This window comes from Mirounga angustirostris, unplaced genomic scaffold (assembly GCF_029215605.1).
Source record: "Mirounga angustirostris isolate CCGP_5_RB_7025 unplaced genomic scaffold, mMirAng1.0.hap1 SCAF_7, whole genome shotgun sequence".
Taxonomy (NCBI): Eukaryota; Metazoa; Chordata; class Mammalia; order Carnivora; family Phocidae; genus Mirounga; species Mirounga angustirostris.
The window spans coordinates 55,993,285-56,018,478 of record NW_026991715.1 but is presented as its reverse complement, the minus strand read 5'-3'; the positions used below and the strand labels follow the sequence as shown (position 1 = coordinate 56,018,478).

Here is a 25,194-nt window from a genome sequence, read left to right as displayed (position 1 = left end):
ATAAAAATTAAAAAAAAAAGTTATTTCACAACCATATTCCAAATTGTATTCCATGAATCCTATCAAAACTGAGGCAGGGTCAGGTTTGGAGAAGGTAACAAAGCTTGCCTGGGTAAGAGAGCAGTATAACCCACCAACTATTCTCGAAATCCTTGTCCTTGGAACAGCAGTGTCATTACCATACGTAAGTTAGGCTAGCATACTGATTCTCAGGTTTTCTCTAATTTAAAAAATACATTGTCTCCTCCAAATAGGGACAGAGTCATTGCCTTCATTTCATCTGACCACTGTATGTTCCAGAGACCGTGCTCAGGCTCACTGCAGAGGCCTGAACTTTCACTTACAAGCTGGAGAGGATCCTGGCTCTCCGGGGGCACTCTGCATATCCGTCAAGGCAGATTCTCCAGAACCTTCCCCGGATGACTGACAGGCATCGCCCATTTGTGAGGCCTTCACTGCAACTTGGAGGCTCTCGGCTTAGAAGAAAGAAGAAAGAATACAAAATTTAAAAACCAAATATAAATAGTTTAATCTAGATCAAGGGTTGGCAAACTCTCTCTGGCCTGTGTCCGGTTTTATATGGCCCAGGAGCTAAAAATGGTTTTTACATTTTAAAGAGTTGTTAAAATATACACACAGGTACTTACACATGCACAAAGAAGAATGTGTCCCAGAAATTGTATGTGGCCTGCAAAGCCTGAAATATTTACTATCTGGCTCTTTAGAGAAAAAAGTTTGCCAACCTGCAATCTAGACCAATACTTTAAACATCATTTTATGATAGAAAATTAATAAAAAGATGCACTGTATAAAAAAATCTCGGGCGCCTGGGTGGCTCAGTTGGTTAAGCGACTGCCTTCGGCTCAGGTCATGATCCTGGAGTCCCTGGATCGAGTCCCGCATCGGGCTCCCTGCTCGGCAGGGAGTCTGCTTCTCCCTCTGACCCTCCCCCCTCTCATGTGCTCTCTCTCATTCTCTCTCTCTCAAATAAATAAATAAAATCTTTAAAAAAAAAAATCTCAAATTTAACTTTCAGTATATTAGTCTGCTGAAAAACTTTCTGTAATTCAATTAATTTAAATATGATTTTAGGTATAAAGATTTTTAAATGTATTGCTCAGAAATATTAGCTATTCTTCGAAAAAGAATTTCCCCAACTGTGCCTTAAAAAATATAGATTCCCAATCCTTACCTACACCTACTAGATCACATTCTCCAAGGGAAAAGACAAGGAATTTGCATTTAAACAAGCACCAAAGGCTACTCTTAGGATCTGTTAAGACTGGTAAACACCACACCAAGAAAGTCATGGTTTTATTTACAATAAATGCATTCAATGTGGAATGACATAATTTTGAGGGCCCTACAAATATTTCTAAAACATTATGTCCACTCTTTGAATCTAGCAAATACTCATTGAGCACCTACTCTGTTCCAGGGGGCCATTGGGCATCTGTACCTAATCAGGGGAGTCTGCAGACTGGAGGAGGAAAACACAACATACACATAACTATACACATGGGAGCACGTGATCAGTGTTAAGTTCGATGCCCCAGTTCTTAGAGCATCATAAAATGCTCCAGCAGGTGCCAAGGAGCAAGACCGTTATATTCGCCAGTGGGATTAGGAAAAAGTTCTTAAAGGAGATGAAAGCTGAGCAGAATCTTGAAGGATGAATGGGATTCAAGACGTAGAGACAGAAGAGGAGAAAGGAGAGCAGAAAAGCAGTCCAGTAGAGCAACGACCCAGGGAGACCACTCAAGCTGTGTTACTCAACTATTTATTTTTTTCCCCAAAGATAATGACCTCACCCTGATTAAGAATTCCTGCTAGATCTCTGAGTCCTGATCATCAACGACTCAGGGTGGATGAGGTTGTACCTTAATTGCTCCGTGTTCTCTTGAGCAGCTGGTTCCCCAGCACCAACATCACAGGATGAGCCAGAGGAATTAAAGCAGAGGGATGTAAACTGGGCATCGATGACAGTTTTGATGGTGGGGGGTGGGGGAGGGAGTGAAAGCTACTGGCTAAAATGGAGAGGGGGTGACTTACTCAACAGAGATATTATCAAGGCCAATGAGAAGGTCACTGGTTCTCATGAACCCATTCAGAAGTACTTCTAGCTTTATTTCTAAAATATACCTTGCACCCGTCCACTTCCCTCTACTTCCATTGCCAACATTCCTGGGTCCAGAGCAAAGCCCCAACACCCCCCATCAGCGTGCGTAACTGCCAACCACCCATCTCCAGGCAAACTGGTCTCCGTCCACTCTGCTCTCTTCTCCAGACCTAGGATGGTGCCACACCCATGGTTAAAAGCACCCATAACTTTCCATCAATTTTGGAATAAAATCTCTATTTTTTTAACCAGAGCCTGCAAAGACCTCTCTCTGCGCACCCACACAACCTCACCTCACACGCTTCCTTGACTGTTGTAACCCCGCCTTCCTTCTTCCCTTGAGCATGCCAAGCTCGCTCCACAGACAAGGGCATTATACTCACTTTCTCCCTGCCCAGGAATGGTCCTCCCCTGGATCCCCAGACAGCTGGCTTCTTCTCATCTTTCAATTCTCATCTCAAAAAATCATCTCCCCAGAGAGGTTTTCCCTGACTTCTCTAAAGCAAAGCCTTCGCCTCAGCCCAATCTTATTTTCTTGTGACCTTTGTGAAATTATTTTGTTTCCTCGCATATTGTCTGTCTTCCTCCACTATAAGTTTTTATTTCCCTCTTTTTTTTTTTCATTTAAGTGCAGTTGACACACAATGTTACATTCGTTTCAGGTGTACAACGTAGTGATTCCACAAGTCTATACATTATGCTGTGCTCACCACGCATGTGTAGCTACCATCTGTCACCATGCAATGTTATACGGTATCATGGACTATATTCCCTATGCTGTACCTTTTATCCCGGTGACTTATTCATTCCATAACTGGCAGCCTGTACCCCACTCCAAGTTATAAAAAGTATTAACCCTTTCCTTAGCACCAACAGCAGAGCACAGGGTAGATGCTCAATTAATACTGAATGAATGAATGAAAACGAATGGATGAATGAATGATTCCACCAGTGGACCCCACGTCAGACATCTTCTATGCCCTTCTTAAGACCTCGGTTTCCTTATCAAAAAAAGATCATAGAATGCCATCATTTCTAAATTTTCCTCCAAAGCTGATGTTCCGAGATTCTGAGCCTGAGCTTGGCAAACTTTGTCTGCAAGGGACCAAGATCGTAAATAGTTTAGGCTCTGTGGGTCACATGGTCTCATGGCAGCTATTCATCTTCACCAGTGTTGCAAGAAAGCAGCCACAGATAATAGGTAGACAAGCAGGGGTGGCTGTGTTGCAATAAAACTGTATTCACAAAAACAGGTGGTAGGACACATTTAGTCCATGGTCTGGAATCTACAAAACCTTGTCTGCATTCCCTGCCACTCTCTCAGGTGGTGGCTGTTTTCTCTCTCAAACCCATTAGCCTACTGTCACTTCGAAACTATTATCCCTACCTCCCCAACCCCCCTTTTCCTTTAATTTCGTGCCATCAGATGACACCACTCACTACCCCTTCTTGTTGCCATCCATCTACAGATTCCTTGAACAACTTAGCATCTGGTGCAAGCTCTCTCCCTTCCCCGAATGCTACTCCTGTCAAATTCTCAGAAATTGCCATTTTTATGAACCTAGTCCTCCCAATACCTTGGCCAGGGGTCTATTTAACTTCCTCATTTCCCCAATGATCTTATCCTTCACCCTACCTCAGCCACCAACTCCCAAGGTTGTACCCTAAACTTTATTATTACCAATATTTGCACTTTGCCCCCTTATATAGTCCATTCTCCATACAGCAGAGGGTTCCTTTTAGAACACACATGATGTCACTCTGCTACTCAAACCCTATAATGCTTCCCACAGTGTCCCTCAGAATGAAAGCCGAGCTCCTTACTCACCTCAGTCGGGTCCATGTAATGTGAGTGGTAGTTGGCTCTGACTCATCTGCCACTCCACACCCCTCCCTTCACGCTACCTGCAAGGTCCTCCTTGCTATTCCTCAGGCTTGGCATGCACCTGCCTCGGAACCTTTGCATCTTCTGTTCTCTGTGTCTGGAACAGTCTTTCCCCAGATATCTACTTGGTTTTTTCACTTCTCTGTATCTGCTTACACATCACCTTATCAAAGAGGTCTTTCCTTGTCACCCTAACTCAAATACAACCTCCCCATTCTATCCTCTCTTTATTCCCTATCCTGTTTATCATTTGTTTTTGGTTTTGTTTTTTAAAGATTTATTTTACAGAGAGAAAGAGAGCGTGCACACAAGCGTGTGGTGGGGAGGGGTGGAGGGAGAAGGAGAGAATCTCAAGCAGACTCCCTGCTGAGCATGGAGCCCAACCCGGGGCTCGATCTCAGGACCCTGAGATCATGACCTGGGCCGAAATCAAGAGTCAGAAGTTTAACTGACTGAGCCACCCTGGTGCCCCTGTTTCTTTTTTTAAGTAGGGTTCAGACTTTATTAAAATCTTCACTGAAGCAATTGTCCTCTATAGTTTTCCAAATAAAATGTCTTTATTGTTTTTTTATTGAAGTATAATTAACATAGTTATATTAGTTTCAGGTGTACAATACAGTGATTCAACAATTCTATGTATTACTCCGGGCTCATCATGATAAGTGTACTTTTAATCCCCACCACCTATTACCCAAACCCCCACCCACCTCCCCTCTGGCAACCACCAATTTGTTCTCTGTATTTAAGAGTCCTTTTTTGGTTTTTCTCTTTTTGGATTTGTTTCCTAAATTCCATATATGAGTGAAATCATATGGTATTTGTCTTTCTCTGTCTGATTTATTTCACTTAGCATTACACCCTCTAGGTGCATCCATGTTGTTGCAAATGGCCAGATCTCATTCCTTTTTACGGTTGAGTGAGATTCTATTGTATATGTACACCACTTCTTCTTTATCCATTCATCTATTGAGGGACACTTTTTTGTCTTCATAGTACTTGACACAACCTGACACATCTATTTCCTTTTATTTTGCAATTTCTGGAATATGAATTGTAGTACAGTTGGAACACTGTCTTATTTTGCTATATCCTGAGCACTAAAACCACAGGGCATGACACACAGAAGGTACTCAAACATTTTCTGAACTTGTTAAACCAAACAATTTTGGAAGCAAATTACCTTCTTTCAGTGCTGCTGCTAGTAATGAGGCTGCCTGGGGAGGCTCTCCTGGGTCAGGTTTAATGAGGAGGTGGGGCTCTAGATGGACATCCTCAAATCCACTCAATTCTCCAAGTTCAGCATAGATATGCAGCTTCTCCTCCAAATATGTGCAAATTTGTTGGTCTTGGTTACTGAGTATTTCTATGAAATAGTATTTACCATGGAAGGTTATCAGATGAATATAGCAACTGTATGAAAATCCAAGCTCTAAGATAAAGATGTTCCTCATCAGCAAGCAGTATGGTCTCACAGTCAAGTACAAGTTGTTGGGCAGCCAGAACCAGGTTCAAATCCGAATTATTCCACTTAGTGACTATAGCCCCAGGAAATCACTTAACAACTCTGAGCTTCCATTGTCTTTTCTGCACATTTACTGTACTCAGATGTTTGTTTCCTTTCCCATGCCCCTAATCCCAGAAAAAACTTGCACAACTATTCATTGTTCAGGCTGTTTTCTATTAAGACTAAACACTAAGCTCAGGAATGAAAATTGAGGTGGCACTGTTCAAGATGACTGATATCCACAAGGGAAAACAATGCAAAAGCCCGAAGCTACTCAGGCTTCAGCCCATCTTGGTTAAAACCAAACCTACTAGTTTATGTTTTTGTTTCTAAACGTCCAATTTCTTTGACCAATTTTGCACGCATCGTTTTTCTCTGATTCCAACATATCATATGATTCCTCCAGTTTAAAGGGACCTCAACCAGCATCTAACCCAGGGGTTCTCAGTCTGCTCCAGTATCACCTGGGAAGAGTTTTAAATACTGACATCCACAACCACCTTCCATAGATTCTGAGTGAATTGGTTGAGCGTAGGGCCCAGGCATCAGAATTTTTACAGAACTCCCAAAGTAATTCTGATGTCCCGCCAGAGATGAGACTCACTGAGACTCATCTAATTGCCTTAATTCACGGACTTGGAAACTGACGACCAGAGTTAATGGGTTCCTTGTCCAAAGTCACACCACTGTGACCTGACAGGGCTGGAACCTAAAATGACACCACTGGACAATGACCCCAATGCACAGCTGCACCACACTGCCCACAGCTCTTGTTTCGTATATATTATGCGCCCCTCTTTTTTTTTTGAAAATTTGTTATGTATTTTAAATCACTAAGGAGGAAGGTGGGGGCGGGGGGACAGTCATCTTATTTGAACACTCCTAGTGCCAATACTTCTTGTTCTGAAGAGTGGTGAATGGGCCTCAAGCATATAGAAGTAGATGAACCATTTAACCACAACCTCCCACTCATGACACATGGGCTTTCCCAGCATCCAAGGAGAACAGCACAGCCAAGGGATCAGAGATGTCTGCATGGTACCTTGACATTGCTGAATTTTGGCCACTCTTGCTTCAGCTTTCCGCCTCTCTTCATCAGATTCGCTTGTCCTTCCCCCTTCTTCTTCTGGGCAACTTTAAGAGACAATAGTCAAGACAGACAACTGAAACCAAATCCAAATATCTTTAGGTTCATTAGAAAGACATGGGGACTTGGCGGCAGCATTATTCATAGAAGAAAAATTCAGCATAAAGAGAATTGTTCATGCCCTCTAGCCAAGGTATCTGGTTTTCCTGAGTATACAAAGGACCTTGCACAATATGACATAGCTCTCAAAGTCAGAAGGACAGGCGGACTCAAAAATTCCGACAAACACATACACACAAACATACACTCATGTACACCCCCACACCTGACACTCAACACTAGCATTAGGTCCAACTAAAATACTAAGTTTTGCTTTCTACTACATGTGGGTACTTCTTAATGGGACAGAGGAGAGGTAGTTGGAGGGATCAGAGGGTAGGGTGCCAGGTTGGGTGTGGTGCAGTAGAGGTGGAAGAATTTTATAAAACATCATTCAAGATCGATCTAATCAAATTACCATGAAGAATGATCACCCTCACCCTGTCTCATTTATAAAAACTTATAAAACCACAAGTAATGAGAAGTAAATTGACTTAGAACACTTAGATCCTCCAATCAAAAAAATGTTTATTGAATGATTCTTCAGAATTAACCACAAAGAGAAACAAAAGGCAAAGCCCCTGCCCTCAAGGAGCTTCCAATCTAATAAACACATATACACAGAAAAGGTGATAGCTACAAGGTGGTTTATGACAAGCACCGAGTCAACGCTTTAGAGAGCAGATGATAAAGAATTTCAGGTAAGGAAGAGACCACTGGACTGAAGAGGTCTTCGCGAAGGAGGGAAGCCAGGAGCTGCACCAAAGATGAGCAGGAGTCACACAAGTAGAGGGGAGGTAGGGCTTTGCATGCAGGGAGGTGCAGAGAACAAAGCTGCAGGTGAGAGGCTATCAGAGGCGGGTGCAGGGGGCGGGGAGCAGACCCTTCTGGCTGAAGCAAAGTGTTCATGCAGAGGAAACATGGTTAGAATACTCTCCCAATTGAACAAGTGCATTCCCTAGAGTGTGGACAGAAGGAAATGTTACCTTTCTACTGCCTGTTGGATTCGTCTCATCCAGTTATTTCGTTCCTCCTTGGAGTTGGTATGAATTTCATACATCTCAGGACCAGCAGATGAAGCACTGATCAGAAACATGCCTCTTTCCTCATTAGCAACTTCTCTAGCAATAAGCTTCTGAAGAGAAATAACCGATGGCTTCTGATCCTACATAAAATAGGAAGATGTGCAGGTAAAACAGCATCCTACCAAAACCAAAGGTCTCACCAAACACACTGGCTAAGGAAAACAAGAGTATTAGGCAAATCATTTCACTTCAACCTTTCAAAAGCACTCTGAAAGTTGGTAAGATCTCCAATGGAAAGGACATGGTGAAGAGAGGATGGAGAAAAAGGATACAGGAGAATGTTTGTCCTTAAGAACGAGTGGCTTAAAAGGACAACTTTTAAAAAGAACAATCAGGGGGCGCCTGGGTGGCTCAGTCGTTAAGTGTCTGCTCAGGTCATGATCCCAGGGTCCTGGGATGGAGCCCCGCATCGGGCTCCCTGCTCGGCGGGAAGCCTGCTTCTCCCTCTCCCACTCTCCCTGCTTGTGTTCCCTCTCTCGCTGTGTCTCTCTCTGTCAAATAAATAAAATCTTAAAAAATAAATAAATAAATAAAATAAAATAAAAAGAACAATCAGAGCAGTAAGAATATCAAAATGCCATAGTCCGGGGCTTGGGGGCTTTTCTAGAAGGGCATGGGATAGAACATAGCATCTCAAACATCACAAGGAGACTGAGAGGGGTGTGAGATCTAAGAGACCATCGGATTTAGCAGGATTTAGGGCAGACTGTGAAAATGACAGAGAGGAGGGGGCATGACCTCAGCTTCCCTGAGCATAACCAGCGTCTTCTGCTACCGTAGGACAGAGCACAGCGACTGAACTTCTGTGGTTCCACCTGTGAACGCCTCTTCTTCCCACTAGCCACATGAGCTTCTGGTAGGCAGGAAGGGCTCTGATTCATCTGTGTACGCCTAGCACATTGCTTTGCCTAGAGTAGGCTTTCAATAAATGTCTGTAGAAACGGATTTAGTGTAATTCCATCAGAGCAGAACAGGAAGAAAAGCTAACATCCGGCATACAAGCCCTGACTAAATCACCTCTTCTACGTACATTTACTGCCATCTTTCAAGGTCCCATTCTAAGCACTGGGGATTCAATGATGAGTAAGAGAATACTACTAATTTGGGTTGGGAGCCATAGTTGAAATAATAACCAAAAGAAGGCCTGCAGGAGATAAACAGTTTGGGGGGCTAAGTATGAAGAATTTTCTTTGATCTGTGGCTTTCACCACTGTTTAGAGTCAGTAGCAGTGCATGGTTTGGCTTCTCCTTCTTGGACTGAGTGATCCCTGGACCCAGAACATGTCACGACATGCCGCATGGCTGACTCCTTAGTGCTAATATGTCTGCTTGCCCAGCATGACACAGCTATGCCACATCTAAAGTTGTGTGCAGGGGTGTACCCAGAATACCTCTTCAGCCCATTCTTCTCCGAGCAGCAAAAAACAAAAACCAGAAAATGACAAGTTTTTGAAGACTGCCCTCTCTAATTAGGGCGAGCCCCTGAGCACTATTAATATCCTTCATTCAGTCATGGATATACTATCCAAGACTTCATTTGCTTTCCTTCCTTCAGTGCAAGAGTTAGGCTCCGCAGCTTACAAGGTAAATGGCCTCTGTATATAAAAGGCAGAGTAGGTTTAAATTGCTTCAGACATTAGCAAGGATGAAATTATCTGAACCAGTTGGCTAGTGCTGCAGAAGGAGGGGAGGTGGTAAGATCAGATATTTTTTAACTGAAAAAGAGGTAAGCAGGTAGAAAGTAGCATTAATTAAATCACCATCAGATGAGGAGACAACAGGGGCATGTCCATCATTATTCATATTAATCACACAAGAACACTAGAGATGATCAAGAGTTCAAATTAAACTTCTAGGAATGGAAGTAATGGGTCTACCTTAGAAACAGATGTTAAAAATTGGTCATGCCAAGGCCTAACCCAGATGATCAAGAGTTCAAATTAAATTTCTAGGAATGGAAGTAACGGGTCTACCTTAGAAACAGATGTTAAAAATTGGTCATGCCAAGGCCTAACCAAAGCCTAACCCAGCAGGGGTGTTTGTTTGTGCCACAGTATTTTAAAAACAGATTTTTTTTTAATAGTCACCAACATTTAAAAACTGGGGGATTTCCCCTTAACAACAACAAACCAGTAGTTGTAGGGGACCCTGGAAAAAGCAGACTGGCAATCCTGGGCCCATGTACTCATGTGAACACACGGGCTGTCACTGAGTAATCCCTGCCCTCCGGGAGACAGGCCATGTTCTCACCAGGTCACTATAGTCTCTAGCACTCGCTATGGGATCCTGGATCCCAAGCACACTCCCAGTTCCCTCCTATATGTTTCCTGCCAAACCCTTGAGGCAGGCTGACAGCTTCTGCCCCCGGGGGAAGAGGAAAAGGAGCCGTCACATTTAGCCCTGTTGTACATTAACCCCATCTCCATTTGGGATTCCGCGGAGTGGCGGACTCTTCTAGTAATGCCATTCAAAGTCCTGCTGTGACCGCTTCCTGTCTTGAACGTGAACTTGCACATCTCCATGTTCCCTTGTCTTTTTTATTGTTCATTTTGAAATTACCTTCTCTAATATTTAAGAGATCCTTCTAGACTCAGTAATCCAGGATTTAATGAATTTATCTATTTTTTTCCTATTCATTTCATAGATTTGGGTCCTACTCCCATTTCCAGCTAAGTCCTCTTTAAAAGCAAAATTCTCTTGTAGGGACTCCATTTTTCTGCTGCTCATCTTCTGGCCATGTCCAAATTCATCATGTCTTTTGTAACATGTTGCAAGTTAAGCATTTCCTAAAGAGGTTTTTCTAACAGCACGAAGAGCAGAGAAACTTACCTGTGGGTATTAGCATCAAGCTAGCTTTCTCCAATGCCAAGGTGAGAACCAGGAAATCCAGACATTTGTATAACCCTAGCTAATATAGCAATTCCCTCAAGCAATTCCCTCGAGCTAATATAGCAATTCCCTCAATATAGCGTAAATAAGATATTTATGACTGGAGGGCTATACTAACTAAATGTCTACGATGCACCTCAAAAGCATATGCTTGAACAGTACAGTGCCCTTGAGTCCTTAGGGATAATGCTTTCTATTTTGCTCCCTGACATGGAGAAGGGCTTGGCTGGCTTTTATGAAAGCTGCTGTGTATCAGGCTAGCAACTCCGTGAAACAGTATCAGCACCATCTTACTGTTGTCCAGAGCCAAACCCCTTCTCCCGAGAGGAACAAAGCTGCGGCTGCCTTCGTTCTGGCATTTGGTGGACTACACTCCTAACATCCCACTTAATGGCAAGCGTAGTCTAAGTCAGGCACAGATAACTCTGGAAGAAGTCACATAGGAGGGACAGATCCATATTTCAAGTAGTAACTATAAAGTGAGCATCACACTTTCATCTCAATCCATATGCTATGTTGTCCTAGAAAATAAGATAGTTGTCTTTATGCTGTGTCTAATCTTTGACCCATCAGCAGGTCATCTTGGCCTGTATTAACACCCAAGAAGGCACAATTGGTTTCTCTTTCAGCTCTCTGGTTTTGACCAAACTTTTGTTTCTATAAAGGTGTGGTGTGAATTTGTTTTCTCTTCTAGCATGGTCCTCACCTCCCACAGGACAAACAAAATGGTTCCACCTTCCTACTTACTTTCTCTCTATTCACAGCATCTCAGATAATAGCACAGAGAGACTGCTTGACAAATCAGTGGCTTGTCATGAAATCTGCAATATATACAATTCAAATGTATCAGAGCCATGGGGACTTGTCTAAGGCCTCTTGCTGTCCTCTGGAGTAGCTTTGTGAAGCCATCTCTGACCTTTATACAACCTGGCATCGGTGTGCTGATGAAACCAACGTGCTTAACAAGATGAAGAAGCCTACTGGGCCAACCTGACAAGCACAGGTGGGCAGGTGAGGCACTCCACCGACTCTCCCTCCCCCAGATCCACCCGTGGGCAGGCAGGCTTCTGCGTTTTCTCTGAATTCGCGAAACAGAAACTTCATTAAGCTCTGAAGGTGCTAAAACCAGTTGGAATTGATAACATCTACTAGTGGTTCCCAAATGTCCTCTCTGCCAATGGATGATAAGTAAGAACCATTTTAGAGCGCCACCATTATAATGCCCACATTGGTACTGCCTCTTGGATTCTTTCCTTTAACAGGGCCTAATGCTCCATGAGGCTGACGAAGTTAATTGATGACATCTTCCTTCTTTAAGTGAGACATTTTGGACCACAAGATGCTGGGTAAAAAATGTTACAAAACACTGGTTTTACTTCTAGTCTAACTCTATGCCAGCCATGAGATTAATGTAACATGCTATAAAGATAAATTTTACATGAATAATCTTAGTAATTAGTAGTCATTGTAGTAGAAACAAAATCTCCTTTAAACTTTAGGAGAGGAACAAGGAACAACATCACCACAGTGATGTTCTCTTTTTGGCAGAAGGAATATCATGATAGTTATGAATGGGGCTAGCTACAGGTACAGCAGGGAAGGACCAATGGAAACAGAACAAGATCCTGGAAGAAACCCACTGTTCCCAGCATTAAACATTTGAGTGGCTGGGAAGGCATGGTCAGGAAGGGGGTGGGAGAGATCTGGAAGATATACCAAGATGGCCAGAGGACAGCAAGTCACTTGAGGGACTTAGGCAAGTGCCTGTCCACCAACCAGTCCCAAAGTACTTCAGTATCTTTACATTAACAATTGACAATTAAATTAGCAATTAACAACCACTCCTGGCTATAAATCAACACTTTGCACGCTTTTTAAACCAAATGAGATGCTTCTTACTGAACACTGCAATCACCAATACTAATGGAATATAAGGGGTATACTCTTGCCAATGGCTACTTAATTTCACAAGGACTTTCAGGCATTTTTCAAAGATATGTGGGACTCAACTATTTAAAATATGCATCACATGGCCGTATACTTACAACAGCAGCAAAGATGTATTTCTGGTCTTTTTCTTGTAAAAAGAGCAGCACATCAGTTAGAAGTAGAGCCAGGATATCTTCAAAGAAAAGATATTACTAGTATTAACGAAGGAAACCACAGTTCAAATGCCTTTATCAAATATTCTGATTTTATGGTGGAAACTTAAATCAATTTATTAAAAATAAGACTAAGATTTAGTCTAATTATGGAACTTTTATAAAAATGCCTGTATTTATGATAGCCAAAGAGAAACTCTACAGACAGATTAGCTGTGTTTAAGCATGCATGTTTGTGTTACTCTAGGTATCACTAAATCTCCAGCAACATTTAATACTGGAGCTTTCAAAATGGAAAAGAAATATCCAACAAACAAAAGTTCTAATAGAATGGAGCAAACGCTTACCTTTAGAAAAAGAACCTTAATCATAACTGTTAGAGGGCAGCTTCTGCCTTGAATTATGTACACAAATCTGTTGAATCATTCCATCTAGACCTGAGCAGAGTTTGCGATCCTATACGTTGCCCCCAAATTGTTCACAGGAACCCATCTCTACTAGCCGACTAAACATTCTAACAGAGTTAGCAAACTGCTGATGTGATGAAATGGACCAAGAGCAGAGGACTTGTAGCACTGGGGTCTACAGACTGGTTAATAATTTAGCTTGGTTAATGTTCTAACTGCGGTTCATGTTTAATTGCAACATTGCTGATCAACAAATCCCATTTCAGTCATTAGCTGCAAAAACCATGAAAACTTGATAATCCTCCCAAGGGTTACCTCTGAGCTACCTTGGAGTAACTAGTTACCTTGGAGTAACTAAAACAACCTCTTCCTCTCACTTATCTGAGGAAGTTATTAAGATACATTAAAAACAGGGAGAGCAGACTGGTGGTTCTGAACCCTGGCTGCACAGCAGACCCACATGGGGGCCTTTAAGCATCCCTATGCTTTGTGTTCATCCCCAGACCAATAAAATCAGAATCTCTGGGAGAAGACTTGAACATCGGTAATTTTTTTAAAGCTCCCAAGGCGATTCTTTTTTTTAAATTTTTATTGTTATGTTAATCACCATACATTACATCATTAGTTTTAGATGTAGTGTTCCATGATTCATTGTGCATAACACCCAGTGCTCCATGCAGAACGTGCCCTCTTTAATACCCATCACCAGGCTAACCCATCCCCCCACCCCGCCCTCCCCTCTAGAACCCTCAGTTTGTTTTTCAGAGTCCATCGTCTCTCGTGGTTCGTCTACCCCTCCGATTTCCCCTGCTTCATTCTTCCCCTCCTGCTACCTTCTTCTTCTTCTTCTTTTTTTTCTTAACATATATTGCATTATTTGTTTCAGAGGTACAGATCTGAGATTCAACAGTCTTGCACAGTTCTATAGTGTGTGATCAGAGTTGAGAAAGCCTGGATCAACCAAGATGCTACCTATCGAATCAGTCCTTTAGAACTGAATAAATGGTTTTAGACTCTACCTAGATTAACAGAGTCAGGTTAATGCCAGTTAATGCCAAACAGCAGCACTGAGGAAGAGTTTGTACCACTGCGAGCATGTATATTTCTGCATCTTATTACTCAGTAAGAAATTCGACATTCAGAGCTCATGTCTCCCCTCACGCATGTGACAGCCCCCAGCTGGCTTGGCACATAGGCTCTAGGTGTGTAGGCGTACTGTCTCATTCTCAACGCACTACATTTGCCAGAGTAATATTTCCGTGCCAACAATTAGCAGAATTCTCAGCTCCTTTGACTCCAATTTCCCAAACTGTAAATTCATAAAACGTATATGAAGGTTTTTGCTTGGGGCAGCAAAATATGTAGCATTTGCCTATTGAAGTTCATGACTTGATTCTTTCCCACTTCCCCAGGGGTCGTGTGTGTGCCTGCCATCTCGGAACCACTCTTCTTTTGAAAATCTGTCCTGTTAAATGAGTAACATATGTCAAAGGAGGAGAAATAATACCTTTGAATCGACCCGTAGCAGTTTTCCAGTAAACAAGGCCATCATGTAAGAGAGTCCTTTCTTTACTTATCAGTGCTTGCTTCCTAAACACATGGCCATTTTTGAGCTTTGTGTAGGTTTTGTTTTCGATCTTATTTAGGATCTCAAGCCATTTTTGATTTTTCTCATACTCGTTGACTTTTAAATCCACTGCTGCAATCATGTCTTTAATTAAGCACAGAGCTTTGCACAAGTCTTTATGTTCTTCACTTCTTTCTGCGTGGGAAAAAGAAAGAACACCATAGAATAAGCCAGAGTGCTGAGGAAGAATTTTTTTTTTTTAGGTTTAAATGCAATTAAATTCATACAAAGAGCAAAAATCACACAACAAAAATGTTGGATTAGGTTCAAATACCTTATTATCACTCTGCACCCTTTCTCCCCAAAAAGAACTGTTACAAGATTTAATTATAAAAGATTTATTTATCAGATATGCTTGAGATGAAATACTATCAGTAACATGTCCGAGTTCTAAAGACAGGTCTGACCTTCCCCAAGAGTAGGGAATATGTTATATACTAACCTAGGCTTTCTTTCCACCTTCTCAGACACAGGTAATCAAGTGATCCCTTCACTGAATTTCTTAGAACTCAGCCAAGCTGCAGGCCCAAATGAGGGTCCTCTCATGAAAGGGAGATGCAGAGGGACTTGGACTCATTTGCCTTCCTGGGTCTCACCCTCCATAAAAAAATATTCAAAATGGTATTTGAACATTTTTTCAACCTAAAAAAATGGGACAAGGCACTGTGCCTAGTGGGTCAGCCATACTCATGCCAACAGTAGACAATCATCAATTCCAGTGGTTACTCTTTAAAACACTGGCCATCTGTTCGTATCTCTCAATTATCTTAAGATTATTTAAGATTATTTAATTATCAATTATTTAAGATTTTATTTATTTACTTTGACAAAGAGTCAGCAGCGAGAGAGGGAACACAAGCAGGGGGAGTGGGAGAGGGAGAAGCAGGCTTCCCACGGAGCAGGGAGCCCGATGCGGGGCTCGATCCCAGGACCCTGGGACCATGACCTGAGCCGAAGGCAGTCGCTTAACAACTGAGCCACCCAGGCGCCCCTCTCTCAATTATCTTAAGAAAAAGCTCTGGAGGAGTTTCTGGAACAACCTCCTAGAACCCCAGATGACACTGAATTTAACTACTATCTTATTGGATGATAAGGAAAACCTAGTTCATGTTTACTGAGGGAAACCAAAGAGAAAGCTTCAAGAGGTCAGAAGGTGCCAGAAGGAGAAAAGAAAAACTGGCAGAGAAAACAAACCCTATGGCAGCAGAAATCAACGCACAGAAACAGCAGTCAAGTGAGATGAGAACAAATCCTCAAACAGTCTGAACATTTCCAGGTTCTCAGTGTCCTACATGCATGAAGGTTGTTCCAGAAAATCAAGGAACAGATCCTGACAGGGATCTTTCACAAGGAAGATGCTTTCTTTCTCGCTGTCTGTGAAAGTATCCTCTTTCCTACACTTACCAACCCGCAAAAGGTTCTCCTTTCCAAAGAGCGTATTTCATAAATAGGAACGGGGAGTAAAGAAAATCAAAGTTGAGTTACAAGGTAACTTGGGGTGAGACCAAGAAAAGGCTTAGTCTTTTGACCATCAGGGACAAATTACTGTCTTGTAATGGCGGGCTACCCTAAGTGATGCAACATCGGCCTCACCTGGGAGTCTTGCTAGGGACCTTGGGTTGCACCTCAGACCTCAGTGAAGCAGAATCCAAGATCTGCAGGAGAGGACTATGCCTAATGAAGTTTGAGAAGCACTGCCCTAACTGAGTCACACAAACCAATGATCCCAGGAGCCAGAGAGAGCAAGAACGGACCACTGGTAAGATCTGACCTAAGGAAGCAGTGTCCATTCACTCAGCCATCATGACAGCTATACCCGGAAAGCCCTAAGTCATGCTGATCATTTCTGACACGCAGTAGTTAATGACTGTTATTCGGTCTACCAGGAATTTGGCATGGGATAATTCTTAGAGTAGCAGTAGCTGACTTAACACAATCTGGCAGATTTTAGTCTTTGAGGTATTGTATTTAACTCTACCCTTAAGACAATATGAACATCGTACAAACTGAAAGCCTTAATTTTGTTTTCATTATTTTGCTGAGAACAACATTTATGAGGCTTTTCTCTCCATATTGTGCTGATATTTTCTTTTACGTTGAATTACAGGGAGCACTAAAAATGGGATACAAGGAACTGAGGTTACCATTCCTGCCTGAACTTAGTTCTTAATGTGACTGAAAAAAGGAAACACTAATTCATGTATTTCTATATGCCTAGACCGCTTCCCCAAAAAAGGATGTTAGAGGTTAACTTTTTAGAGGGGGCATTTAAGATCTCATTACCCCTTTCATTACGTCCAAGTCAATTGGTCATAACGAAGGTAATAAAAACAGCTCCCACTGGGTGAGTCCTTTGTTTACACCAGGCTCTGCTCTGGGCATTTTATGCAACGATCTCATTTAATCCTCACAACAATTCCCTAAGGATTATTAGTCTCACTTAATAATGGAGAAAACCGAGGCTCCTTTAATGAATGTGCCCAACAAATGAGCCGCAAAACCAGTATATGCAATAGCAATGCAAGTTCACATGATTCCAAACCCAGGCCCTTGTTAACCAAACACACCACCATCCGACAAATAATTTACTCAAGATCAATAAGCTAGCTGGAGGAACAGGCATTTTTATTTATTCGTTCATTGCACTGGTATGTTCTTATTTATTGATAGACTCTTCTGTACCAGTCACTGCACTAGGCATTCAAGATCCAGTTGTGAACCAGACAGACACAGGCCTTCTCAATCCTTTAAGGAGCTTACGGTTCAGCCATGTGCATTATTAGCTTCTTAAAAGATGCCTAGATGTTACCCCTGGAACTTGATGAACTGACAGAGTGAAAAATAGCTCCCTCAAAAATCATTCTCAATCTAATAATTCACTGCTTGGAATATGTGACATCTGGTGATAGGATCCATGGGGTATGTTTCAACAGACTACTGACAAGGTAACGGGAAGATGAGGAAGCAGAGGTATTAAGAAGATCTGGACACAGGGAAACTGAAGAGGGGATAGGCGGGTTCAAAGTACGAAGAACACTACTTGGCTTAGGCTGCCTGGAGCAATTCAGACTATTGCCCAAGCTACATAATAAAAAATATCTTCTCAAAAAGGATCCAAATCCCAAGACTCTAAAAGTTTTTCCCTAATCAACAATCTTCATAAATCACAGGCCACAAGCATTTGTATCTGTTGATGACACCTTGGCTATGTTTAAAATTAATGCAAGAGGCAAATGTTTATCCCAGAAGTTATGACTCACCCTTTGTGTACTGCAAAATCCTTTCCACCAGGACAGGGTATTTTGTGATGCGCTGAGTGACTAGCAGAATGCATTCTGGAATTCCTCGGCGTCGAGCCAAAAGATTATTATTTCGAAGCTTAAAAAATACATATATACATTTTTATATACACAAACTGTGTTTTCTTTTTAGGTCTGAGTTTAATAATACAAAGAATCTGCCATTACATCATTCTATTCAGATACAACGTAATATGCATTATCATTAAAACTTGATTCATTGTCGGGGCGTCTGGGTGGCTCAGTCGGTTAAGCCACTGCCTTCGGTTCAGGGCATGATCCTGGGGTCCTGGGATCGAGCCCCACATCAGGCTCCCTGCTTAGCGGAGACCCTGCTTCTCCCTCTCCCTCTACCTGCTGCTCCCCCTGCTTGTGCCCTCTCTCTGTCAAATACATAAATAAAGTCTTTAAAAAATAAAATAAAACTTGATTCATTGTCATTAAATTGTACACTTTGTCATTAATCTATCAATAATCTCACTCTCGAAGACTAAGAAGTTTCAAGTTACATTGATATATTTGCAGTTAATTCCAAAAGTAAGCAAGTTTCACTAAGTGTTAAGATTTATGAAGAGCAAAAGTTCTGGAAAATATTCACAAATCAAAGTCATATTTTGAGTGTGAGTTTGCAATTAACTGTTGGTTTTTCTAACCAGTCTTCCTCTACATTTGTTATTCTTTATCACAGCACTTACAATTCCCTCTAATCAGGTCAACTTTTTTCCTAAAAATTTCATAGTATTCTTTAAGTTTTCAAGTTCTCAATACTCATGTATGGGGTGTGGGGGAGGGGGAGTATCTCCTAACATTCTCAAAATAAAAGAAAAAATGTATAATCCATCTAACTCTAAAGGACAAATTTCTTCAACACATAAACTGAACACCAAAAAATAAATAAAGGGATGGGGAACAATCAAATTAAAAGAGATTTAAAAGATACAACTCTGATACACAATATGTAAACTTTAGTTGGATTCTGATTTAAGCAATCCAATTTCATTTTTTAGGGAAATCTGAATACTGACCAGCTGTCTGAAGATATTAAAGAATAATTCTTACCTTAATTGTGCTAATGTCATTGTAATTTTTAAAAGATGCATTGTTTAGAAATACATATTACATACATGTGAAATTATATGATGTTCTGGATTTGCTTCAAATTAATCCGGGGGGGTGGGGTGGATTCTGTATTTTCACTAAGGTTCTTCTGATTTATTACTTCTCAGGACATAAAACGACAACCCAGGATATTACAAAGGTGCTCAGAAGGTTGGAGGACACTTTACAAATATAAGATACAAAAGGAAATAATTTGGGAGAAATATTGTACTAAGACAGAAAAAGAGATTTTCCATCTTTGCCACAGGCCTATCTCTTTCTTCTCCTTCCTTTGAAAATCAGCACCTCGATGTGAAACTTGTTAAGGTCATGTAACAAGAAAGCACGAACTATTTCCCTGTGCTGGCTTACCACTTTGCAATAGTTTAAAAATACTTGCCTTAATAAAATTCTGAAACTTTTTATTTTGCTGGAGTTCTTTAAAGAGGTTAACAGCTTCTTTGTGATGGCTACAGAATTCTCCATATATTTTCTTCATTTGATTTGCATTTTCTTCTGAAAACTGAGAATGACATTTCAATGATGGTTTATAAATTTAATTAGTTTTAAACACTGAAAAGAACATGCAATTTTCATATATTTCAACATATTTTTGGCAAATAAAGAATAAACATAAAATTTCTGAACACAATCCCTTCTTTTCCCCAGACACCTTTTAAATTAAACTAAGAAGTTGCCAAGAGGTAGGGGGAAGACATCAACCTACTGGGGTTATACGCTATTGGACTAATTCAATTATCACATTGCCAAATGAAAAACATTTGTTACCTTTTATTCTTTTTTAGGTGTTTGTACAACTTTATCATTTCAAGTTATTGTTCTAGTACTTTGCTAGACTGAAGAAAAGCTATGTTGCAACATTTGGGGGTGCTCAAGAAGGTCTGACCTCTCATGGGTTGACATTTACATTTGGTGAACTGACCATGTCCATGGACTCAGTCCTCAATTTGGAATTTGATTTTTGTCAATACATCACAAAAGGGAAAGGCAGGTAAAAGGGAAAGATGAATAATCGGAATGCCAATTTATTAACTAATGGACCAAAGTAGAGATATGGGCTGGATATTTCTTTTTTTTTTTTTTTTTTTTTTTTTTTTTAAAGATTTTATTTATTTATTTGAGAGAGAGAATGAGAGACAGAGAGCAGGAGAGGGAGGAGGGTCAGAGGGAGAAGCAGACTCCCTGCTGAGCAGGGAGCCCGATGCGGGACTCGATCCCAGGACTCTGGGATCATGACCTGAGCCGAAGGCAGTCGCTTAACCAACTGAGCCACCCAGGCGCCCTGGGCTGGATATTTCAATAAGCTTAACTTGTGCAAACATCTCTGTAGAAACTTCTAGATGGGAACTAAATCAGATTAATAAGGTGGCATGGAGGAAACAAACTGAATTACTTGAATGTCAATGTTTTACCCTCTACCACATTCAATATTATCCCAACAGAAACTAAAACACAGCCACCCAGCCCCTGACAAGTACTTCAACTTACATCCCCATCTCTGATCTTTTCATCTTTGCTTACGGTTTCATCTATGCTTGAGGCAAGTATGTCTCAAGAGCTGATTCTTAAATTAACTATGATTGCTAAAAACAAGACAGAAACAAAAACAAACAAACAAAAACTTAGATACTAAACTAACAAAGTATACACAGGCCTTCTATGCTGACAACTATATAATGCTGGTGAAAAAAAATCAAAGATGTAAATCAATGGAGAGATATATCACGTTCATAGATTGGAAGACCCAACATAGTAAAGATGTCAATTTTCCCAAATTGATCTACAGGTTTAACGCAATCCTCCTCAGAATCTCAGCAAGTTTTTTCTTAAAAAAACATACAGACAAGATTATTATACAATTTAGATGGAAAGATAAAATAAAAGCTAAAAACCATTTTGAAAAAAAGTCAAAGGACTCAGTCTACTCAATTTTAAGACTTATTATATAGCTATAATAATTAAGACTGTGTGAAAGGACAGACACATAGATTAGCGAAACAGAGTAGGAGCCCAAAATGTCCAGTGGATTTTTGACAGAGGAGCAAAAACAATTCAGTGGAGCAAGGATGGTACTTCCAACAATTGGCATTGGGGCAATTAGACATCCATAGATCAAAAACAAAAAGTGAATCTTGACATGTGGCTCATACCTTAAACAAAAATTAACTCAAAATGGATCACAGACTTAAATGTAAAACACAAAACTGTAAAACTTTTACAAAAATACACAGGAGAAAATCTTTTGAGATCTCAGGCTAAACAAAAAGTTCTTAGACATAAAACCAAAACCATGACCTTTGAAAAGAAAAACTAAAAGAATGGACTTCATCAAACTCAGAGAATGAGAGAACAAGTTACAGACTTAAGAAAATGTTTGTAAATCACATAGCTGACAAAGGACTAGGATCTAGAATATATAAAGAAATTTCACTATTCAACAGTAAGAAAACAAACGATCCAATTAGAAAATGGTCAAAAGACATGAGCCAACCTTTTATCAGAGAGGATATACAGATGGCAAATAAGCACATGAAAGATGTTGAACATCATCAGATATGGGGGAATTATAATTTAAATCACAGTGAGTTATCCATATATGTCTTTCAGAATAGCTAAAATGAAAAACAGTGACAATGCCAAATGCTGGTGAGGATGCAGAGAAACTGGATTACTTGTAACTGTTGATGAGGATGTAAAATCGTACAACCACTCTGGAAAATAGTTGGCAGTCTCTCACAAAATTAAGCATGCAACTACCATACAATCCAGAAATTAAGACACCCACATATTTATCCCAGAGAAATGAAAACTATATACACACACACACACACACACAGACATATATATATGTATCTTTAAGCATATTTGTATCAATGAACTTAACTCCTCCATTTTTAGTAAATAAACCAACAGCTGAACTCTATTAGTGTGCGCTACACAGTGAAATGGATTCAAAATCAGTCTTTTGGAGAAGATGGCATTTTGGTATTTATCAAGAGAAAGCCAAACTAAGCTAACTAGGGGGCGCCTGGGTGGCTCAGTTGGTTAGGCGACTGCCTTCGGCTCAGGTCATGATCCCGGAGTCCCGGGATCGAGTCCCGCATCGGGCTCCCTGCTCAGCAGGGGGTCTGCTTCTCCCTCTGACCCTCCTCCCTCTCATGCTCTCTGTCTCTCATTCTCTCTCTCTCAAATAAATAAATAAATAAAATCTTTAAAAAAAAAAAAAAAACTAAGCTAACTAGGGATGCCTCTCCATGACTTTCCCCAAGTGCTCCAAGGGACTGCAAAACATGGCATTCAAGCGAATTCCCTAGTGTTTGGTTCCTAAGTGACCCATTCATTCAATAGATATTTATGGGACCAAGCACTGTTCTAAGTGAAATTAGTTTGATGAATTATTAAATGAAATTCATTAAATAAATGAATACATTAGTAATCAAATCAACAAGAATCCCTGCTTTACTGGGACTTACAAACTAGTGATGATAAAAAGCTTCCCCAGGTGTCACTAAAGAGGTCTCAAGAAATCATATGCCTAACCCATTGTTCAGAGAGCAGATTTTGATTCAAACCTCAGTCAGGCTACTTAGGAGATAAGTGAACTTGAGAAAACCATTACTACCTTCTCCATGCCCCGGTTTCTGTATTCGCACAATGGGGAAGATAATATCTACCCTATATAGAGAGTGGTGAAGGGAAAGGAGGTAGTATACATACAAGTACTCAGGAAACTGCTCGCTCTATGAGGGTCACTGAATACATGTTATTTAACTTCTCTATTACCATCTATATCACAGAAAACCCCTTGCAAAGGGATCAGAAGGCCAATACGAATTATCAAAACTTTGTTTTCTCTTTTCTATTAGAAGAGTAGCACAGTCCATTCTCACGATGCTTCAAACATCCCACACACCTAAAAAGTGCCTCCTTTTAGTGACATGTGCTGTGTTGTCCCCCAGGCAGGAACACTAAGGCTTTAATGATAACAGATCTTCCTCCCTCTTCCTAAGATGAGCCAACATCCATCTTGACGATAGTGGCATGACTACCACGGTTCCATGGGGGGAGCCCTGTTATCACAGAGCCACCACATCAAGAAGTCTACACAGAATTTTCATAAGAAATTTAGATATGACTGTGACTCCTGGTGGAGAGAGGGATGGGGATCATCCCACCAGGTCCTGAGACTCACAGAAGTCAGTCACTGGCTGGTAAAGCTCTCAGCCACCAGGCACGCAAAGGGGTATCGAACAAAAGAAAACCAACCAATCCCATCTGGCAGTAATGGTAAAGCAATTCCAGTTCTTCACAGGCTTTTAACATTGTAGAGAATCAGCAAACCTTTAGGTTTCTGAGGTTAGGGCCCTTAAAACCTCCCTTACCTGCTGCACTAGAATATCTCCAATTCGGTTGATGACGAAATTCCTGTCATCACCAGCACAGGACTCCTGCCTTCGCTCCTTCATATTATAAAAGAAATGCCTATGGATTTCAAGTAACTCATCTAAGCAGGGGAAGATTTTATCCACGGTGCTGTGATCAAGCTGCAGCTCCTCCTTCATTCCTTTCCTGAAGATCTCAGACATGATGAGCAGGGTCTGGATATGATGCATCTCTGTTTGCATCAGCTCTGAAACACACAGGCAGAAAGAAGCTTGGACAACGAAGTACTCCAGTGACCTACATTAGCGGCTAAACACTGAATGTTATACAAATTAAAAAAAAGGGGGGGGGGAATGTTTATGAACAATGACATTCTTCTGCTATAAAAGTCAGCATTGATCCCACTTTCTCCAGAAGAAAACAGAGTGTGATGATCAAGGGACATTGTGGATAAAGTGAAAAAACAGCCCACAGAATGGGAGTCAGATCCTTCTTCAAGGCCTCCATGCTTGCTGTTCCAGCTGCCTGAGATGTTTTCTTCCCCAATCCACCTAGCTCCTTCTTAAAGTCGTCCAGGTCTCTTCGAATATTACTTGTCTCTTAAGTCTCCCCTGTATGCCCTAACGTTTCATAGCCCTTGTCCCCCTGTTTGATATGTATTTTTCTTTTCAGCACTTATCACTACCTACAACCTATTATGTATTCTACACATACCTGTACTACACTGTAGGTTATGTCCTCTGTCTTCCCACAGCAAAATGAGTTCATGAGAGCAGAAAATCTGTACATTCTGCTCGCTGTTATTTCCCCGGTTTCCAGACTTAATGCCTGGCATACAATAGGTGCTAATATTTGTTGGAAAGTATACAGTATTTTATATATTTCTCAGAACCAAGATAAGTAGATGTTCTTATCTGTACTTCTAGATGAATAAACTGTGCCAAAAGGTTGTACATAACTTGCTCTAAACCTCAAAGCAAGTAATGAGGCTTCTTTGAAAGAAGAAAAGGTGAAGGAGGGCAGTGGGCCAGCCTAGGGAGAGAGATCAGACTTCTTATGTGGGTAGAGTCAATAGACAGAAACTAGGAGAGAGGAATTTCAGATCTTAGCACAGATTAATAGATTTAAAATGCAATGTCTATGGAAAGAGTTTCTAGAAAATGGAGGTGTTCAAGAAAAATGTGTATGATCAGGTTACCGGGCTATGGCAACGATGATTTAAATACTACAAGGAACATGGAATCAGATGTTTTTCAATGACCTTACTTGGTCTTCAAATATCAATTTTTAATAAAGTGTGGCTGCCAATGATGCTAATTACTAAGCTCCTGTGGAAAAAGTAATGCTGGCATTTCCAGTAAAAGGACTGAAAAAAAATTTTTTAATGCAAGAAAAATATCTCATAAGGGACTTGCATCCAGAGTATAAAAACAAGTGTTACAACTCAACAGTAAAAAGACAAAATGAACAAAAAAACCCACTTCAATAGGGGCAAAAGATTTGAACAGATGTTTCTCCAAAGAGATATACGAATGACCAATGAGTACATGGAAAGATGCTTAACATCATTAGCCCGCAGGAAAATGCAA

The 25,194-nt window shown here is 40.8% G+C and overlaps 1 protein-coding gene across 13 annotated transcripts in view; it reads right to left on the bottom strand.

Annotated features, from left to right (window-relative positions):
• Positions 1 to 25,194, bottom strand: part of ARHGEF28 (Rho guanine nucleotide exchange factor 28) — a 314,565-nt gene that overhangs the window by 41,543 nt on the left and 247,828 nt on the right. For all 13 annotated transcript variants that reach the window (XR_010413099.1, XM_045896431.3, XM_064596234.1 and 10 more), the window contains 9 exons: positions 23,605 to 23,852; positions 19,602 to 19,724; positions 18,065 to 18,182; positions 14,685 to 14,939; positions 12,714 to 12,790; positions 7,681 to 7,859; positions 6,551 to 6,642; positions 5,185 to 5,367; positions 345 to 476 (listed from right to left, as the gene is read on the bottom strand). Coding sequence is in view for 12 of the 13 variants with exons in the window: in XM_045896431.3 (XP_045752387.2) it covers positions 345 to 476; positions 5,185 to 5,367; positions 6,551 to 6,642; positions 7,681 to 7,859; positions 12,714 to 12,790; positions 14,685 to 14,939; positions 18,065 to 18,182; positions 19,602 to 19,724; positions 23,605 to 23,852 (1,407 nt within the window). In the remaining variant the exon portion in view is untranslated. The remainder of the gene's footprint in view (positions 1 to 344; positions 477 to 5,184; positions 5,368 to 6,550; positions 6,643 to 7,680; positions 7,860 to 12,713; positions 12,791 to 14,684; positions 14,940 to 18,064; positions 18,183 to 19,601; positions 19,725 to 23,604; positions 23,853 to 25,194) is intronic.